The sequence below is a fragment of the Uloborus diversus genome, unplaced genomic scaffold (assembly GCF_026930045.1).
Source record: "Uloborus diversus isolate 005 unplaced genomic scaffold, Udiv.v.3.1 scaffold_13, whole genome shotgun sequence".
NCBI lineage: Eukaryota > Metazoa > Arthropoda > Arachnida > Araneae > Uloboridae > Uloborus > Uloborus diversus.
The window spans coordinates 7,047,768-7,065,573 of record NW_026557987.1 but is presented as its reverse complement, the minus strand read 5'-3'; the positions used below and the strand labels follow the sequence as shown (position 1 = coordinate 7,065,573).

Genomic DNA, 17,806 nt, shown 5'->3' with positions numbered 1-17,806 from the left:
CTAATATAGTTAACAAAAGTAATAGTTCAACATATTAATTTATGCTAAAAATGTACATGATGATGGAAACCTTATCTTAAAGCAAAGCATAAAACAAAATTACATCTTATGTAAGCATTATAACATATTTATAAATCTTAAAAATTTACTGAATAATTAGAAATTTTCTTAATTATAAAAGCAAGCTGAATGGATTCATCAATTGTATGAAATATGTATTATGTTTAGAAATGTAAAGTAATTAATGTTTACAAATTTTTAAAGATTTAAAAAAAAAATCAAAAAAATCTGATTTAAATTAAAAAATTCTGATTTTTTTTATTTAAATTTTTTTTTAAAATCCACGAACCCTGGTATTCATAGAATGTTTTCATACACAATCGGCTAACCCGTAATCTATTGGAACACTCCCGATTAACCACGGTCGAAAACAGGTTAACCCGTTGCTCCAATCCATCGGTTGGAGACCTGGGGTAATTACTCCCAAAGGGGTAAAATAACATTTTCATGGGGGGTAAAGATCAGTTCGAGGAATGAATAATTACCAGGTCACAAAAGAACAAAATTATTTTAAAAAAATTAATATATAACTCTAATTGGTATTTATTAGTGATTCATAATAAAATAGTAGTGCAAAATTTTATTTTCCAGGTAATAAACGTGGAATTATACTTACAACGAAAATTGGCTGAAACTACAGCAAATATAAAACAAATTGTTAGAACTAAGCAATATCAACCCCAGCTGTCTCAAATTATCTGCTTTTAAATTGAATTTAAAAAAAATAAAAACACAGGTGTTTTTTTTTTTTTTTTTGTATGAATGATTAAAATTCACTAAAAGTTATTTATAGCCAGTTTTTTTTTTGTTAAAATTAAGGAAATATCTAATTTGCTTTATAGGCCGAACTTTTTTTACGGGTATATGCTAAAATATCACTCACTTTATGGGTGTAACAACTTAAAATAGGTTGGGAATCACTGCTCTATTTGAACATACCAATAGATTTCAAATCATCTAACTAATAATGGAATCATTATTTCACTCAAAAGATTGAGTAAATTTTTCGAACAGATTGGATAATCGACTACCCGACACATCAAACTATTCCTTCACTCGAAAGATAGAATAAATTTCTTAAACAGATTAAATCTTCTACCCGACACATTACCGGTGATGGAACGGGAAAACGATTTGGAGCAGCCAAATATCCATTTTGGAGCACAAAACATCATTTTTGAACAGAAAAATATTCATTTTGTGGCAGGAAAGAATTGACCAGCAAACTAAATTTGGAAAGTGAAAAATCTCAACATTTTATACCCTATCTGGAGCAGCAACAACTTGATCTTGTGGGAGAAACGAGTAGATCAAATAGGCAAGTGGAAATAACAACCTTTGTACAACTTAAAAATAAGTATTCAAATCTCACTCCATGTGGTGAGCGGAGTAGAATAGTCCCAACGTAGTCCATGCGACTAAATGGCGACTAGAATGGACACCCAATCTAAGGTGTGAGGCACCATGCTGAAGGATGGATGGCATCTGAGTTGCATGATGTCTTAAAAGGTTCCCTTGAGGAATTGGGCAAAACCTCGTTGTATTTAGCCTTATATTTGTACAGTTGTAACAGTATTGTGCCTTACATTGTTATAGTACTGTGCGAGTGTTGACCTTTTACCACCTCACAGTTCCCAGCTCCGGTGGAGTTGGAAGCTGGCTGGAAATAAGCACGAAACTGCAGTCCTCGGCTGGAAATGACTGAGCTGGCGATGTATTTCACGTATTTCTGCTTTAGCCCTGGCTAATGGGCGGTAATTTACTGAATATACCTAGCCTTACGTTCAATCTTCGAGTTGAACCGAACCATTGCTTCGGTCACTCGTCTGGTCTGCGCTAATTCTGTATTAGCTACCAGTTTGTTTGGCCCTCTTGGCTTCCTTAAGAGGTTTTCCATCTCCAGCTCAGTCACTTTCCTATGCCGGGCTGATGAGTGCTAATAAGCACGAAACGGCAGTCGTCGGCTGGAAATGACTGAGCTGTCAGTGTATTTCACGTATTTCTGCCTTAGCCCTGGCTAATGGGCGGTAATTTACTGAATAAACCTTGCTGCTGGAGGAGGTAAGGGTGTGCGAGTTTGCATCCCACAGACTCTGCAGTAAGGGGGCAGGGATTACTCAATTTTGCATAAAAATGCAACAGGTGCATGCAGGAGAGGGGGGAGGCTGGTACAGGAGGAGAAAGCCACTGGGCCAGCCTTTCCCAAGAAGGTAGGAGAAGCCAAACGTCATCGATCGGAGGTTTCAACTCCTTCCCCTGCACAAACTGCTGCACCTTTTAGAGTAAGGACAGGTCAACCACAGTCCTATGCTCAAGCAGGGAGAATGCTTATGATGGCTGTTGTGAGAGCCCTTCGGTGAAGTTATCTCACAATGACATTGAACGTATTCAGCTGGTCATCCTAAGAAGGACAGTCCTGATTCTCTCTGGGGATCACATGCCCAAAATGCAAAAGGCTTCTTAACGAAAATAGTATTGGGAAGGCTTTTAGTCTTCTTATTGGTCATTGCACCTTAAAGCGGCACCTTGCTTTAATGGGTGTCAATAAGGATCCAACACCATACCTGCCAACCTCCGAGAAAAAAAATCCGGAAGATTTTTTAATTTTTATCCACAAGATTTTAACGCAAAATAAAATCAAACAGGACACCTACACTCTTTACATTTAACAATATATTAAGTATGAATTTCATATCAATTGAAATTACTTTCGTTTAGTAAATATTACTTTTATTGCTTTCTTTAAAAGTTTGGAAATAACATTTGTTACTCATCTTAAAAAAAGAACGAAGCAAAAACAGCTCGAATTGAGAGAACGAGAAGATAATCGGCGCCGAAATTGTGCCCCTAGTTGCGACGCTTGCTTTGATTGGATCCCGATGAAGTCATGCGCTGTATCACTCCGTGACGTCATAATCTTGCCTCGCTTCTTCTCGTGCCATTCTCCTACGGCAACCTTTCCTTGGCTACTTGGCCTAAAACGCGCTACCGCGTTCCACAGAAGTATCGTTAGCGCCAAAATTGGCGAGATAATTATTTTTCCTACAAAACGTGAAAAATCCGGAAAATTTTGCTCATAACCGGAAAAACGGAAAAGGACATAAAAATCCGTAAAACTTCCGGGAAATCAGGAAGGGTTGGCAGGTATGCAACACAATCTGGGGTTGCCTCTTTCTTGAGGAAACTGTTACATCATATGTGATTCTGAACCGTTTTTTGCCTATAGGTTTGGACACCTTGGTCGTCATTTGCTTGAACCATAGGTGATTCATAAAATTCCTATCAGGTGTTCGTTGAATTCTGCTTCAGCTACTGGTCTGTTTTAACTGTTTGGGTACAATAGACCTCTGGTCGCTTGTGCTTGGTTCGGTTGAACCCCCGTCTTTCATTTCATTCATTCAAATATCAACTGCTACTGCCACTGGCAGGTAGTTCACCTCGGAGGTAGGTATGTGAGGAATTGAAACAGACAAGAAAGACGTAGGACATCCCATTCCATTTTTAATAAAGGTCAGAACAAGAAAATGTGTCGGAAAAAAGGGTTAAAATCAGTATTAGGAATCCTTTTAAAACAAAGTGACTGGTCTTTTGGACCAGTAAGCATGAAGATGTGCTGGTCCACATAGAATGTGGTGCTGGTCCATTTTAAGTTTAACATGGAATACATTTTGACATAGGATCAGAAGCATATTTGCCCACAAGTGATTTTATTACTTCTCATATACGGTAAAACACCAGTAGTGGCCACTTCAAGTTGACTTCTGTACTTAGAAGAAAGAAATGAACTATAATAATGTGATTTTTTGTTGGTACTAAACAGAGCCGTGTCCAAGGGGAGGTTTTTAGGGGTTAAACCCCTCCCATTGAAAAAAAAAGTATGTCAAATGAAGAAAACGATCGACTTAAATCAACTTTAATGTGAAAGCCTGCGTTTAACGTCCCCCCCCCCCTTTCTCTCTGAAGTTTTTCTGTAATTTTAACTCAGTAATTCTGCATTTTTTTCCCTCTTATTCAACTCAGTTGGACCTAAACGCTTGCATTTCTTTCTCTTATAACTTAAAAAATTTTGCATAAGATTCAAATGTTAAGTAATTTACAACTGTTAAAGCTTTGCCGACTGAAATAATAATTTGAAAAAACTGTGGTGGTAGAACCGTACCAATACAAAGCATTAATATTGCTTATTGTAAGGAGGTAATGATGAATTTGGCATGTGTTGCAGCTATGAAGATGTATTAGTGATTGTGTTTAGTAATGTAATTTGCATCTACAATAAGCTCGTTCTAAGCATTATTTCAGAACATAAAATCTGATATGTATTCTCTTGCATAAAAAGAATTCGCAGAGAGTTTTTAATACTTGTTGCAATAAACCGCATAGTTTAAAGATTTAATTAAAAAGAAACAAACAAGGTTTGATAAAAGTGAACCTGTAAAATGAAGGAATTCTTTGGTCACTTGAGCAGCCAGAATTATTCTTCTAGGGGAAGGGGGGGGGGTACATCAGGACTAACAGGTGCATAAACGCCATACTGGGATCGACAATTTGTAGTAAAACTAAAGGTTGTGAGGGATTGAATTCTCCCCCCCCCAGGTAAGATTAAAACCCCTCCCTTTATGAAAATCTGGACACGGGCCTGGTACTAAATGTAACTTATAATGAAGTGATTTTTTGTTAATATTTAATGTAACCCGTCCTATTGAATCCATTTTATTCATCAGTTATTTAAATTTAAAGCTGGAAATGTAAATACTTTGGATGGGAGAATGTTGGATGGCTATGGGATCACTTCTGAAATTTTCAGATTTTGGACTAGCCACTGTTGGATAAAATTGGAGGTTCGAGAAAAAAATTGAAATTCTGGCATTTTTAGACATGGGGAAGATTTAGAAAGCGTTGGGAAATAAAACGCTCATTGAGTTTCAAGAGGGGCAATTCATATTGTAGACCTACAGTTTAAAAATGTACTTTATTGTGGCCACTAGTAGTGAGCTTTAAATATTGCAGGGGTAGAAGTGATTGACTTGTCACATATAGGACATTTTCCACAAAAAATATAGGACAAATATAGGACACACATTATATGAATAATTTCGCCATGAAAAAAGAAATAATACATACATATTATTTATTTATTCTTATCAATGATTTTGTTTGAAAAAAAAACCCTCAAACAAAATTACAACTTACATCTGAAATGACTTTCCTGAATGAAAGAATAATTTTTGAAAAAAGTGTACTTTGTAGACAAAAAAAAAAAAAAAAAAAGAAAGAAAGAACCAAGGGAAATTTATTGATAATTAACACAGCAACTCACAATTTTTGCAGGGATAGAAGTGTCACAAACATAGTTTATATTAATAAATAAATAAAAACCGTCTTTGTGTTGAGAACTAACAGGAAACAACCAATGCTTTGTAGCACAAATATATAGATATTTTGTTCTATAAAAGTTCACAAAAAAAAAAAAAGATTGCAAAAAGACTATTAGAACATTCCGATCAGAAAATGCACTGAACACAAAAATATACCCGCGAAAACAAAAACCGAAAAAAAACCACGCTGAAAAACAAAACAAACTGCTGTTGCCAAACGCAAAATTCTAAAACCAACTTCAGAATTCGTTTTCGAAACTCCACCCACTACAGTGATGTCATATTGCTGTAGCCAATGAGAGAAGATGCCTGTTGCAGGATTTAGTGAGTTGCGTTTTTTAATTTGAAATTCGTCTGCACGCGTACTTTCGACGAAAAATCCGAAGTCAATTTATTTACTGTTGTTTTAAGGAAATAAATTGGATAAAAAACAGGAATATAGGAAATGCAGGACATTTTCCAAAAATATAGGAAATATAGGACGATTTTCATACTTTTTTTTTGAAAATATAGGAAATATAGGACATATAGGACCACTTCGACCCCTGATATTGAAGTGGCCACTACTGCTGTCATAATTTAATTTGCAAAATTCATTCACTTTTACCAAATAACTTCAGTTTATTATTTAAAACTACTGTTTGACCACGGATTGTATGTAATTTGGCAATCTGCCAAGTACAGACGATTCTATCTGAATGAATCTAGAAGGGGAGAAAGGAAAATAACGATGGGAATTTCGAAGCACGCGTTTTATAATGTCACTAGTGCCTTCTTCATTTATTGCATTTTCAAAAATAAAATAAGGGGAAACATGAATAGTTACCATGGAAACAACAAGAAGGAAATACAATATTTTCATTTCGTTCAGGAACGTGAAAGCAAAATGGTAAGTTAAAAACTTAATCAATTAATTTTTGCCGTGAGAATATAAATCGAATATACTTTAGATTTAAAAAATGTTGCCGTGAGCAAATTTTCATTTTTACGGAACTAAGGCTAAATAATAGAGAGGCAAAAGTGCACATCTGAAACTAACCAACTAACACCCCTATAAACTAATAGATACGTCCATTTAAACCTATAAACCGGATATTAGCCTTTCCATGTAATCGATGGTCAAACAGTAGTACAGTGAAACCTGTGTAAGTTGACCACTTGCGGTGCAGTACTTTGGTGGTCAACTTAGACAGGTGGTCAACTAATAAAGGGGGTAATGTTTTGTAATTCTTGCACCATGACACCTTTTGTAATTCTTGCAATTGACACCTACTCTTTCTGTTTAACTCACTTTCATTGTTTAGCATTACTTTGAAACAATAATTTAAGATGTTATTCAAATATTTTTAGAGATTATTTTCCCAGAATGACGTATAATGAGTCGTGCAAATTTAAAATTTCAGTAAATTGATCAAAAAAAGCCTTATTGTTTATGAAAAGTTACTCATTTTATATTAATAGTTCCTAAAAATTTATAGCTAATCTAAAATTACAAATTTTTTGCTTAACAACAGAAGAAAAACAAGTTTGGAGAATAAAAGGGTTCTTAGTAGTTTTCACATGTGGTTAAACTCAAAAGGAGGTTTAGTTATGCTGCTGTTTCATTTAGTTGGTAAAATGCTGGTCTGGCATCAGAAATATTCTTGGAAAGCTTTAAAAAAAAATTATAATAATAAAATAATTTGCTAAATAAAATTTTAAAAAATAAACCAAGTGGTCAACTTACAAAGGTTTTTTACAATACTGTAATACAAACTTGGCGTTCATAAGTGGTAAAGATTGGCAGGTGGTCAAGATAGAGAGGTGGTCAAGTTACAGAGGTTTTCTTTCATTATAAAAGATAGGACTCATTCCGTTCCTGACAAAAGCGGTCGACATAGACGGGTGGTCAACTTACAAAGGTGGTCAACTTTACAGGTTTTACTGTATGACATCTCAGATGAACCTACTTGATTCTAAATGCACAAAAAGGCTTAAAATATACAACATAAAAATAATTTAAGCAATTATTACAATGCGTAAATAATTGTAAATGGCCCGATGGAGGGCAAACAGGAATACCGAATCCTACTTCGTCGGGGAAGAAAGCCGAGAACCAATGAGACGAGAGACGGGACTCACCGTTGGCAGACTGCTCGTTGGTCCTGACCTCCACGTAGTAGGGGTCACCTTGTCCGACCTTGGTGGTTGCCTGGATGCTCACTCGGTACTTGGTGTCCGGCCTCAGTCCCGCCAGCTTGGCCCTGGTCTCTCTGGGGTCCCTTATGGCAGGTTGCCGCTCCAGGACAGTCCCTAGGGAAGTCCCGTCCACTGGGGACACGAAAGAGTGTGTTTAAGGAGTCATAGTACCTTTCAAACTTTTTTTTTAAATTTAACTAAATTTTATTTTTCTTTGAAGCGATAACATGCATATACAGTTGGCTCTCTTTTTAACGACTTTCAAGGGACCACAAAAAATCGTCCTTAAGTAGAAAGCGTCCTTAAATAGAATGCTTTCAACACTAAAGTGGTCCATCTGGGACCAAGAAAAGCCATCCTTAAATAGAGAAAGTCGTTAAATAGAACGTTGTTAAACAGAGAGCCAACTGTACTTGTTTCGTAATCAAAAATTTACTTTTCAGAATTTTAAAAATTGCCTATTTTTTTTTAATTCAAAAAATTTAGGAAAATTTCAATTTTTTAAAAATCCTTAAGGCTTTTTTGTTTTTAAACTAATATAAAAAAAAACTTTTTGCTAAACGATCACCGTCGTCATCTCTAAAAAATCTTGTGCATTATTTTGCTTTTGTGTTTATTAGAAAATTTTCTGTGATATTTTATGTAAAAAATCGTAATTTAAAAAAAAAAAATATGGTTTAACATGCTCTAAACATTTAAGTAATTTATAAAATGCTTATCCCATGCACAATTTTGTTAAACATATTATCCTAATTGCAAAAAGTATTACTTTAAAGCTGTATCGTTAATAGAAAAAAAGCCTTAGGGATTCTTATGACATGAAAACACAAAAAAATGATCATCGAGAAAAATCAATTTAATGTTTCTCTTTTGCATAAGAACACATAGCGAGCATGGCTTAAAACCACTCATAACTTTTTAAATATTTGAACTAAAGCAATGAAACTTTTTCCCTGTGTTTGGACTGGTTTTTAGTTTTGAAATAAGCAATAAAAATTTTTTTCATCGTTTGATCACTTTTGAGGTACTGTAATACCTTAATTCGTCATCTGGACACGGATTTCAGAGTAAAAAAAATGAATTTTTATCGGCTTGTTACCATTTAGTCAGCCAGCCCAGCAAGGGCACCCCCCCCCCCCCCCTTGAAATTAGAACTTTCTCACTTTTAGTAGGGGAATGTGGGGCAAAGTGAAATGGTTAAGATGACCGAGTTTTTTCAAAATGAACAAATCGAAAATTTGTTTTTAAAACTATAGTACATAAAGAAAGAACATTGTATTTTATAATAAAACGTGCGTTGAAACAGTATTTTTTATTTTTGGCAGTAAATTTGAGTCTTCGAAAAAAAAAAAGTGGAAAAATGTCACCTATTTTTTCTATGGGGCAAAGTAAAAAAAAAATATATTTTTCTAATGAAATATTTTCTATTTGACTATAAAACATATTTTTGATCAAAAGAATCAGTAAATAAATGGTTGAATGAAAAAAGGAAAAGATAATCAAACAGAAAACAAATCATTAAATGAATAAATGAATTGATATGTGAAGAAAAATAAATGAGCAAGTAAAAGAATGAATGGAATAAGAAAATAAGTAAATGAATGAATAAATATAAGTGAATACTAAATGAAGGAATGTAAATACAGTCGAACCCGCTTAATGGAATAGCCATTTTGCCACGAAAGAATATTCTAATAAGCGGGATATTCCATTAAACGGGATAAAAACAACACATTACCTTGGTTTGGTACACTGAAAATGTATTATATTAAACGGGATATTCTTTTAACCGATATTCTAATAAGCGGGCTCGACTGTAAATTAATTACTAAATGAAAAAGTAATGAAATTGGAAGTTCGTCCCAAAAAGACTATCGTAGCTAGCTTTTTTTTATAAACACTAAATTAATTTCATTTACATTTTTTTAATTCAAAAAAATATATTAATTAAAAAATACAATGATACAGACAGACATTTACTATTTTTACATTTGATTGCATTATGATTCATAACAGCTCATGTGAGATTATTTATTTTTAATTAATAAATGTGTAGATGTTATTTATTTTCAAATATTTACACCATGAGAAATTCATCCTTTCTTTTTTTGATAGCATACAATAATACGGTAATGCAACTATGTTCAACTATTTCATTTCGAAGCATTTGATGACTTCTACGGTAAAAAATGAGTCGTACCAAAGTGTAATCGGCATTTTTTAAAATTAGATTGTTTCATGAAAAATCATTTAATTTTAATTACGTTATTAATTCAAAAAAATTTTAATATTAATAAATATTGCAATAAGATTATATTGTAATTTTATTCCATCATAGCAACAATTTTAAGCTTTAAACAAATGCAAAATCAGTTGATTTTCATCTTTTCCAGTTCCATACATTCTGTGCCATTTCTTCGGAAATTTTTACAAAGAAGTGGACAAAATAGAAGTGTTCGAGCGATAGAATCATATGAGAGACAAAAATGGGCGAGTTTTATGGAAGCCAGGGTTTTGAAAATATCATATTTTTGAAAATATCGAAAACATCTGATATTTTGATACATATCCGAGTTTTTTCAATTAGCACAAACTAAAGTCTTCAAATTAGTAAATGCATTCTCAAATTACTCTTTATTTCCTTATATTATTATAATAACAATATGTAGACTTAAAATTATGGTTTCTTTTATTATTTATATCTAATATTTTGTTTTACATTTCTATTAATTTTAATGGAGTTCATATAGCATTAGCTGTTTTACTCATTTTTATTCTATTAGCTTCTTGAACAGTTAGATGATTCATCAGAAATAAATAATATGCTTTAGTCAGTGCACAGTCATAAGACATTTACTTTTTTTCTGATCAATGTTTAATATTTAATAGGGCACTTTTAACATGAATTCAAATTGTATTTTATATTCATAAGATGATTACTAATGTAACAAGTAAAAAAGGAACATTGTATTACATTGTTATATTATTGATGTATTAATACATCATAAAAATATAGTACATCACTTCTTGGTTATTTTTAAAAATAAGTGAACAATATTACTATGATTAATACAATTTTTACATTGAAAATACGGTAGTTGAAAAAATTAATATTGTAAATATCAAAATATCTTCAAAATAAATATCGGATATATATCATGATATACAGGGTGTCCCAAAAGGTCGTTTACAAACTTAACATGCTGGTCTGTCATATCATGATGAACAAGATTTACATAGTAACATACGTTCGAAAGCACAATGCTGGCGCACTACATGCACACAAAGTCAGACACTAACGGATGCACAACATGTCGCATATTTATTACACAAAGATGATTTTACGTAACATTTTAGTTTTCAAGGAAGGCTTATAGCTGTTGTTGAAATTTACTGCCTTTAACTGTCAGACACGCGTCACAACGACAAAGTACCATCGTAATAACGATCCATTCTGACAAGATTTCACCGATCGCTGCGTTGTAGTTGCAACGTGATTATGAGAGCTGACGGGACGGAAATTTTATCGACTGCTTTGAGCTTTCCTTAAAATTTAAAATGTTGTGCAAAACTGTCTTTGTGTAATAGATATGCGACATGTTGTGCATCCGTTAGTGTCTGACTTTGTGTGCATGTAGTGCGCCAGCATTGCGTTTGGGAACACATGTTCCTATGTAAATCTTGTTCATCATGATATGACAGACCAGCATGTTAAGTTTGTAAACGACCTTTTGGGACACCCTGTATATCATGATATATATCGTGATATATATCATGATATATATCGACTGATATATATCGGCGAACCCTGATGGAAGTGGATTTGGAAGGATTTGGAAATGAGTAAAAGAGTTTAAAAAAAACAGCTAAAATGCGTATGTTTTACGCCTAATCCGTAGAAGTCGGCAAGTATCGTCCTGCTCACCTTCTCTGAAGTAAATGCGATATCCGGTGAGATTTCCGTTGGGCTCGGAGGGTCTCTTCCAGACCAGGTAGAGGGCGCTGGAACCCATCGGGATAGCCTCCAGGAATGACACTGGGCCTGGGGCTGGAAAGGAGAGGAAAGACACCTTGAAACATGGAGCGAAGAAAAAAAGGAGCGCAGAGATGCAATTCTGGACTCGATCCAAAGACTACAGTAGTCAGAAGCTGCTCATTTTGAGTACCATTTTTTAAGCTCAACAAGACCAGTTTAGATACATTGGTCCCACACTTCGGTGTTGTGTACACTTTGAAATTGACTTGAATTAAAATTTGAAATGAAGGAAAAGTATTTAATAGACACACACACACAAACATTTGAAATGAAAATATTTAAATATCCATTTACAAACGAACAAAAACTCTCAGCTTTCATTTCCCTATATAGTGAAAGCTAACAATAGAAACGATAGGACTTAAAAGATAGTGTTACATGAGATGACAATCAAATGACAGTTTAAATGGCACAGTCATTAAATGGCTCAAGGCTCATTAAACTCCCACGCTTAGCACAAAAGCCTCACCTGCAGCTGAGCTCAAAATGAGAAACTGCTTTTGTAAGTTTTACGCCCCCATTTATTTGATTCAGATGCCACTTTTTTTAGAATTTAAAAAAAAAATATTCATAAATGGCCTCAAGAGATTGAATACAGGTAAATTACGTAATTAAAAACCACCTCATGACAATAACTCTGTTTTGACAAAAAGTGCAGATTGCGCTCAGCACGACAGTATATCTTTCTCTGGTGATGAGATTGCCACAAGGCATAGGTGAAAGGAGACCACTAGAACAAGCTCTACGGGCTGTCAACAAATGATGCCACGCTTAGAGGGGGGAAGGGGTTTGTGGAATGTTGAGTTTCTGACAAGGGGTGCGACATGACACTTCTTTTTAAAAATAAAAATACATTTTTGAAAAGGAGCATGACATGTGAGAAGGGAGGGGAGGGTAAAGTGTGACACTTTGTCAGAGGGTTGTTTGGTTTAAACCACGTTGGTTTAAACCATGGTTTAAACCAATTGGTTTTTTTAAAAAAACCATGCCGATTCTTTAAATGTTTTTTTTTTTTAAAAAAAGCCCAAAAAAAAAAAAGTTATTTTACAGGTTTACATTGATTTCCCCACACATATTGAAAAATGTAAAATTCTAAGTTCCTAGCTAAGATGCAGAGATAAATACTAAAATTGCAAAGTTGCTTCTTCAAAATGTATTACAAGCTTTAATCGAAAAAAAATATTAATATATTTTTTATTTCATATATGTGCCATAAAGCAGATTTCAGTCAACTTCCATCATTATGCTTAATTTGCATGATTAGTTAAGATTTACTAAGGATTGAATCTTTTATTGTAGATGCAATCCATTATATTGCTCACTCCTGCTGCAGGGGTGTGACATTTTTGCCCATTTATTTGCACTTTCCTGGAATTTTAACTTTGACTTGTAAGGTAATCAACAGTCTAACTTAATTGTTTGCACCTAAAAATTAAGATTTGTTCTGCAGCTGAACACAAATAATATTTTTTGAATCAAATTTTTAAAAAAAGTTTATACTTCATATTATGATACATAATAGTTCCTTATATTATAATGTAGGAAGATTAAAAGATAAATTTTTAAATTCCCAGAACAAAATGCAAATGTATGTGTAAAAATTGATTGAGAAATATATAAATCTTCACATATAAACTACACTCTCCATTGGTGTTTTTTTTTTTTTTTTTGGATTCTGTGTGCTCAAAAGATTTTGATTGGCTATACACCTATGTTGCTTTATGACTATTGGGTGCAGATAATTCTTAGTTCCCCCCCCCTTTTGTTCATTGGAATTGGGATTTTGGTATTTGCTTTGCCTTAGCTAACCTGTGCAGTCTACAAAAGTTACTTGCTCATATTGTTTTAAAAAGAATGTCTAATTCTGGTAGAAAAAAAGACCTAATCTGGCTTTCATTTGATGAAATCAAAAATGAAGCCAGTATTTCGTATCATAAAGGGTCTATATATACATGCATACTAATATGTTAATCAAGTCAAACATTTTAATCAATATTTCCCCGCAGAAAGTTTTTTTAATTATTTAATTTAGTTACAAGATTTTGTAATTAAAATCTTCAATTAATCAAGAAATTAGGTATAATGTGACTATTGAATAACTGTTAATTACATGAAACCTTAATTACCTTCCGAAAATTAATTGTTTTTCTCGCAAATAGTATTTAAACCAAAAAAAAAACCCGGTTTAAACCAAAAAAACGTGGTTTAAACCAAAAAAAACCCTTTTTTTTTGTTTTTTTTTTTTGAAAAAAAAAACCGTTTTTTTTACCAACCCTGCTTTGTCACAAAGGCCGAGAGGGGGTCAAAAAGTAGCAAAAACGTGTGACATCATTTGTAGACAGCCCCTTTCCACATCTGCTCATATCATTTGCATCAAAAATGATTGCTTACTGAGATTCAGATTTAAACATGGCTACTCAATATTGTTAAATATCGTAAATAGAGATTCGGCCGAGACCACGTCGGAAATATGCATACCTCTGGGCCAGACTAACGTCACTAAAAAAAGGATGATTTTTAGATTATTACAGCATCATGTATATTATAAAATCAAAGTAACTTATCTGTTTTAAATCAGCAGAGTGAAGAACCTTTAGTAAAAACTTTTTACTCAACATAGAACACAACTTTCTTTTTGCAAGATACAGCACTGAACACATAGTAAAAAATCAAAACATGTGACTGAAAGCCAACAGTTGTAATATGCAGTTACATGTGCAGCCAACACCCGATTGGTCCATTGACCTCATCCTATTTAAATTATCCTCTAGCCATGGGCCAATCACATGTTGGCTACAGTTAAGAGATACTGAATCACTAATTTCATATAAAGAAATACTTTAATTTTATATTTAGTTTAATAGATAATTAAATACATTTATTATTTATTTTAACATGAAAGAATATTCTGCAATGTATGGAATCCTGTTCTGGAAAGAGCCATAAGAACATGATTCAACACAAGATTCCTCTAGATAACTATTTACCAGTGTTTTGACCACACAAATCCCAACCCTCGTATGCAATACACCAAAGTCTTTTACTCTCACTTACAAAGTAAGGACAATGACTACTGTCTGACCATCAATTGCTTGGAAAGGCTAATATCCTGTTTATAGGCGGAAATGGACGTATCTATTAGTTAATAGGGATGTCAGTTGGTTTGTTACAGATGTGCACTTTTGCCTCTCTATTATTTAGCCTTAATTTTGTAAAAATGAAAATTTGCTCACAGCAACATTTTTTACATCTAAATTATATTCGATTTATATTCAAAAATTGATTTATTTATTCACAACAAAGTTTTGAGCTTACCATTTTGCTTTTACGTTCCCGAACGAAATGAAAATTTTTCATTTTCTTTTTGCTGTTTCCATGGTAACTATTTATGTTTCGACTCATTTTATTTTCGAGAATGCAATAAATGAATAAGGCACTAGTGACATTATAAAACGCGTGAATCAAAATCCCATCGTTATGAGTCGAAAATATAAATTATTTAGGTATAACTTTTAGTGAAAATTTAAAATGGAAATGCCATACTGATAAACTTGTGAAGAAATTAAGAGGTAGAATACATTGGCTTTATCTATTGAGAGTTATAGTTGGGAAAAAGTTTCTTAGATGTTTATTTTATGCTTGGATAAACTCAATAATTACGTATGGTATTTGTGCATGGGGAGGTGATTATGAAACAAATCTTACCAATTTAAATTGAACTTATGCAAAAATTTTGAAAATAATTTATGGATCTAAACAAGAACTTAATAAAAACGATACTAATTTACAAAAAGTCAGAGAAAATCTATAATATCAGAGAAATATATGCACAGAGAATATTGTATTTTTTGCATAACAACAATAACTGGTTTGAAATTAATGAAAAACAATATAATACTCGAATTTCAGGTAAACAATATAAAGTTATAAAACCAAATAAAATGATTATTAAAAAGCAATTCCTTTACTTGGCACCGCGGCTGTTTAATGAACTAACGGAAGACGTTAGGAATGAGAAGAACTTAAAAAAATATAAACAAGGGGTCAATGAATATATACAAAATAACGACATTCTATCAATAATTAACTTTTAGCTGATAAAATATACTGACTTGCCAACCGGGGGGGGGGGGATTTTGTATTGTATTTTTTATACTAATGAATGTTTCAATGCGGGTTATTGTGTTTTTTTTTTCTGGAGTCAAACAGTCCAATAATTAGATAAATAAGATAAATAAATACCTTTGTGCTGAATAGTAAAGTCAGACCAAACAACGTAAGTAGAAGCAAATTTATAAATTACAGCAGACACGTGTTTCGGCGTTACAGGGAACGCCTTTTTCAATGCTTTCCGCCTTTTATGCAATTTGTGTTTTTGTTTTTGTTTTCGGAATTTTTGTCTATTGTTGTATTTTGATCGTGATTTTTTACTTCTTGTTTCTTATTCATTCTGTTATTGTTTGATTTTGTTTATTTTCATTTGTTTTGGTTTTGCTTTTGATTATGTCTCAAATCAATAGGTTTGCCAATCTTCGGATTAAGAAATTTCGTTTTTTGAACCATTTAAAATTTCTTCAAGAGTGTAGGCGCAAGAAAATTATTCCGAAGTTTATTTCTTTGAAATGTAATTTACCACGTTCTGTAAAAATTGACAAAGTAATCTTTCGGTCGAAATTGGCTTTACTCAGAGCTTCGATCCAGGAAACTAGGAAACATTTATCGTTTATTGAACGTGAACTTTATGATTTACATCTTGCGGTTTCTAATTCCATTCCGAACTTTAACATTATTGACAGAAATTCTTGGTCTAGAACCCTTCGTTCCTCTGATAAACATCAAATTGTTTTGAAAAAGAAATTAGCTATGCTTTGTAAATCTTCTCATGTCGTTCCTCTTGATAATTTACCTGTTGTTAATAAGAATGTTGTTGTTAATCTTTCTAGCGTTCCATTAAGTAATTCTCAAATTGAGGCTCTAAAATGTAATGATAATTTTGCTGTGGGTGTTAATCCTTCTTTTTCAAAGCTTATTGCTCCTGTTGAGAAAGCTTTTAAATTTAGTGCCTTAACTTCCTCTCAAAAAGATTCGATTCGGCATCTTATAGCTTCTAATATTGACTTTAACTCGAAAATTTCTAAACCTGTTTTTGCTAATACTGTTAGCCGTTCTGTTAAAGACTTAGTTTCGAATTCTGATCTGGTTGTTACCAAAGCTGACAAGGGTGGCCAAATTGTTGTTCTTGACAAATCATCTTATGTTGATAAAACTAATGATTTGATTTCTTCTGGGCCATATGCTGAAATTTCTAAAGATCCTAGTGATAAAGAGTTAAAAACTATTGCATCTGCTGTCAAGTCTGTTAAGTCTATTCCTTCAAATGTTAAACGCTCTGTTGTTCCATCTATTGCTAATTGTGCTAGATTTTATGCTTTACCTAAGGTGCATAAAGTTGGTATTCCTTTCAGGCCGATTGTTTCCAATATTGGTACGGCTTCGTACAAACTTGCAAAATATTTAGTCTCTGTGTTTTCTCCCCTTAGGAGTCACAATTTGTTTACTATTAAAAATTCTGTTGAGTTTGTTAAAAAAATTCATAGTTTCGTTCCAAATAATTCTTTTATGGCTTCTTTTGATGTTAACTCTTTATTTACGAACGTTCCCGTTGAGAGTTCATTGTTATGCCTTCGTAGAAGACTTTCTGAATTTCATTTCACCAATACGGAAATTGAGGATTTAATTTTCCTTACCCGTACTTGTCTTAAGCAATGTTCTTTTGTTTTTAATGGGAATTTTTATATTATGTTAGATGGTCTGGCTATGGGTAACCCACTTAGCCCCATTCTTAGTGATATTTACATGCATTATTTTGAGGTTAAGCTGTTCCAAAAACTGCAGTTCCAATTTTATGTTCGGTATGTTGATGATTGTTTTGTTCTAATGAACCAGAATCAGTTTGAGAGTGATGAGGTTTTATCTATTGTAAACTCCATTGATCCTCATATTCAGTTTTCTCGTGAGAAAGAACGGAATAATTGCATTTCATTTCTTGATGTACTTGTTTCTCGTACTGAAATTGGTTTTGAAACTACTGTTTATCGCAAACCTTTTGCTGTCTCTTTACCTCCTCATAGACTATCGTCTCATCCTCCAAATCAAA

At 33.1% G+C, this 17,806-nt stretch overlaps 1 protein-coding gene across 1 annotated transcript in view; it reads right to left on the bottom strand.

Annotated features, from left to right (window-relative positions):
- LOC129232652 (neuroglian-like) overlaps window positions 1-17,806 on the bottom strand; it is a 64,163-nt gene that overhangs the window by 14,540 nt on the left and 31,817 nt on the right. The window contains exons 2-3 of the mRNA XM_054866784.1: window positions 11,539-11,655; window positions 7,557-7,745 (exon numbers count right to left, since the gene is read on the bottom strand). Of these exons, the coding sequence (XP_054722759.1) occupies window positions 7,557-7,745; window positions 11,539-11,655 (306 nt within the window). The remainder of the gene's footprint in view (window positions 1-7,556; window positions 7,746-11,538; window positions 11,656-17,806) is intronic.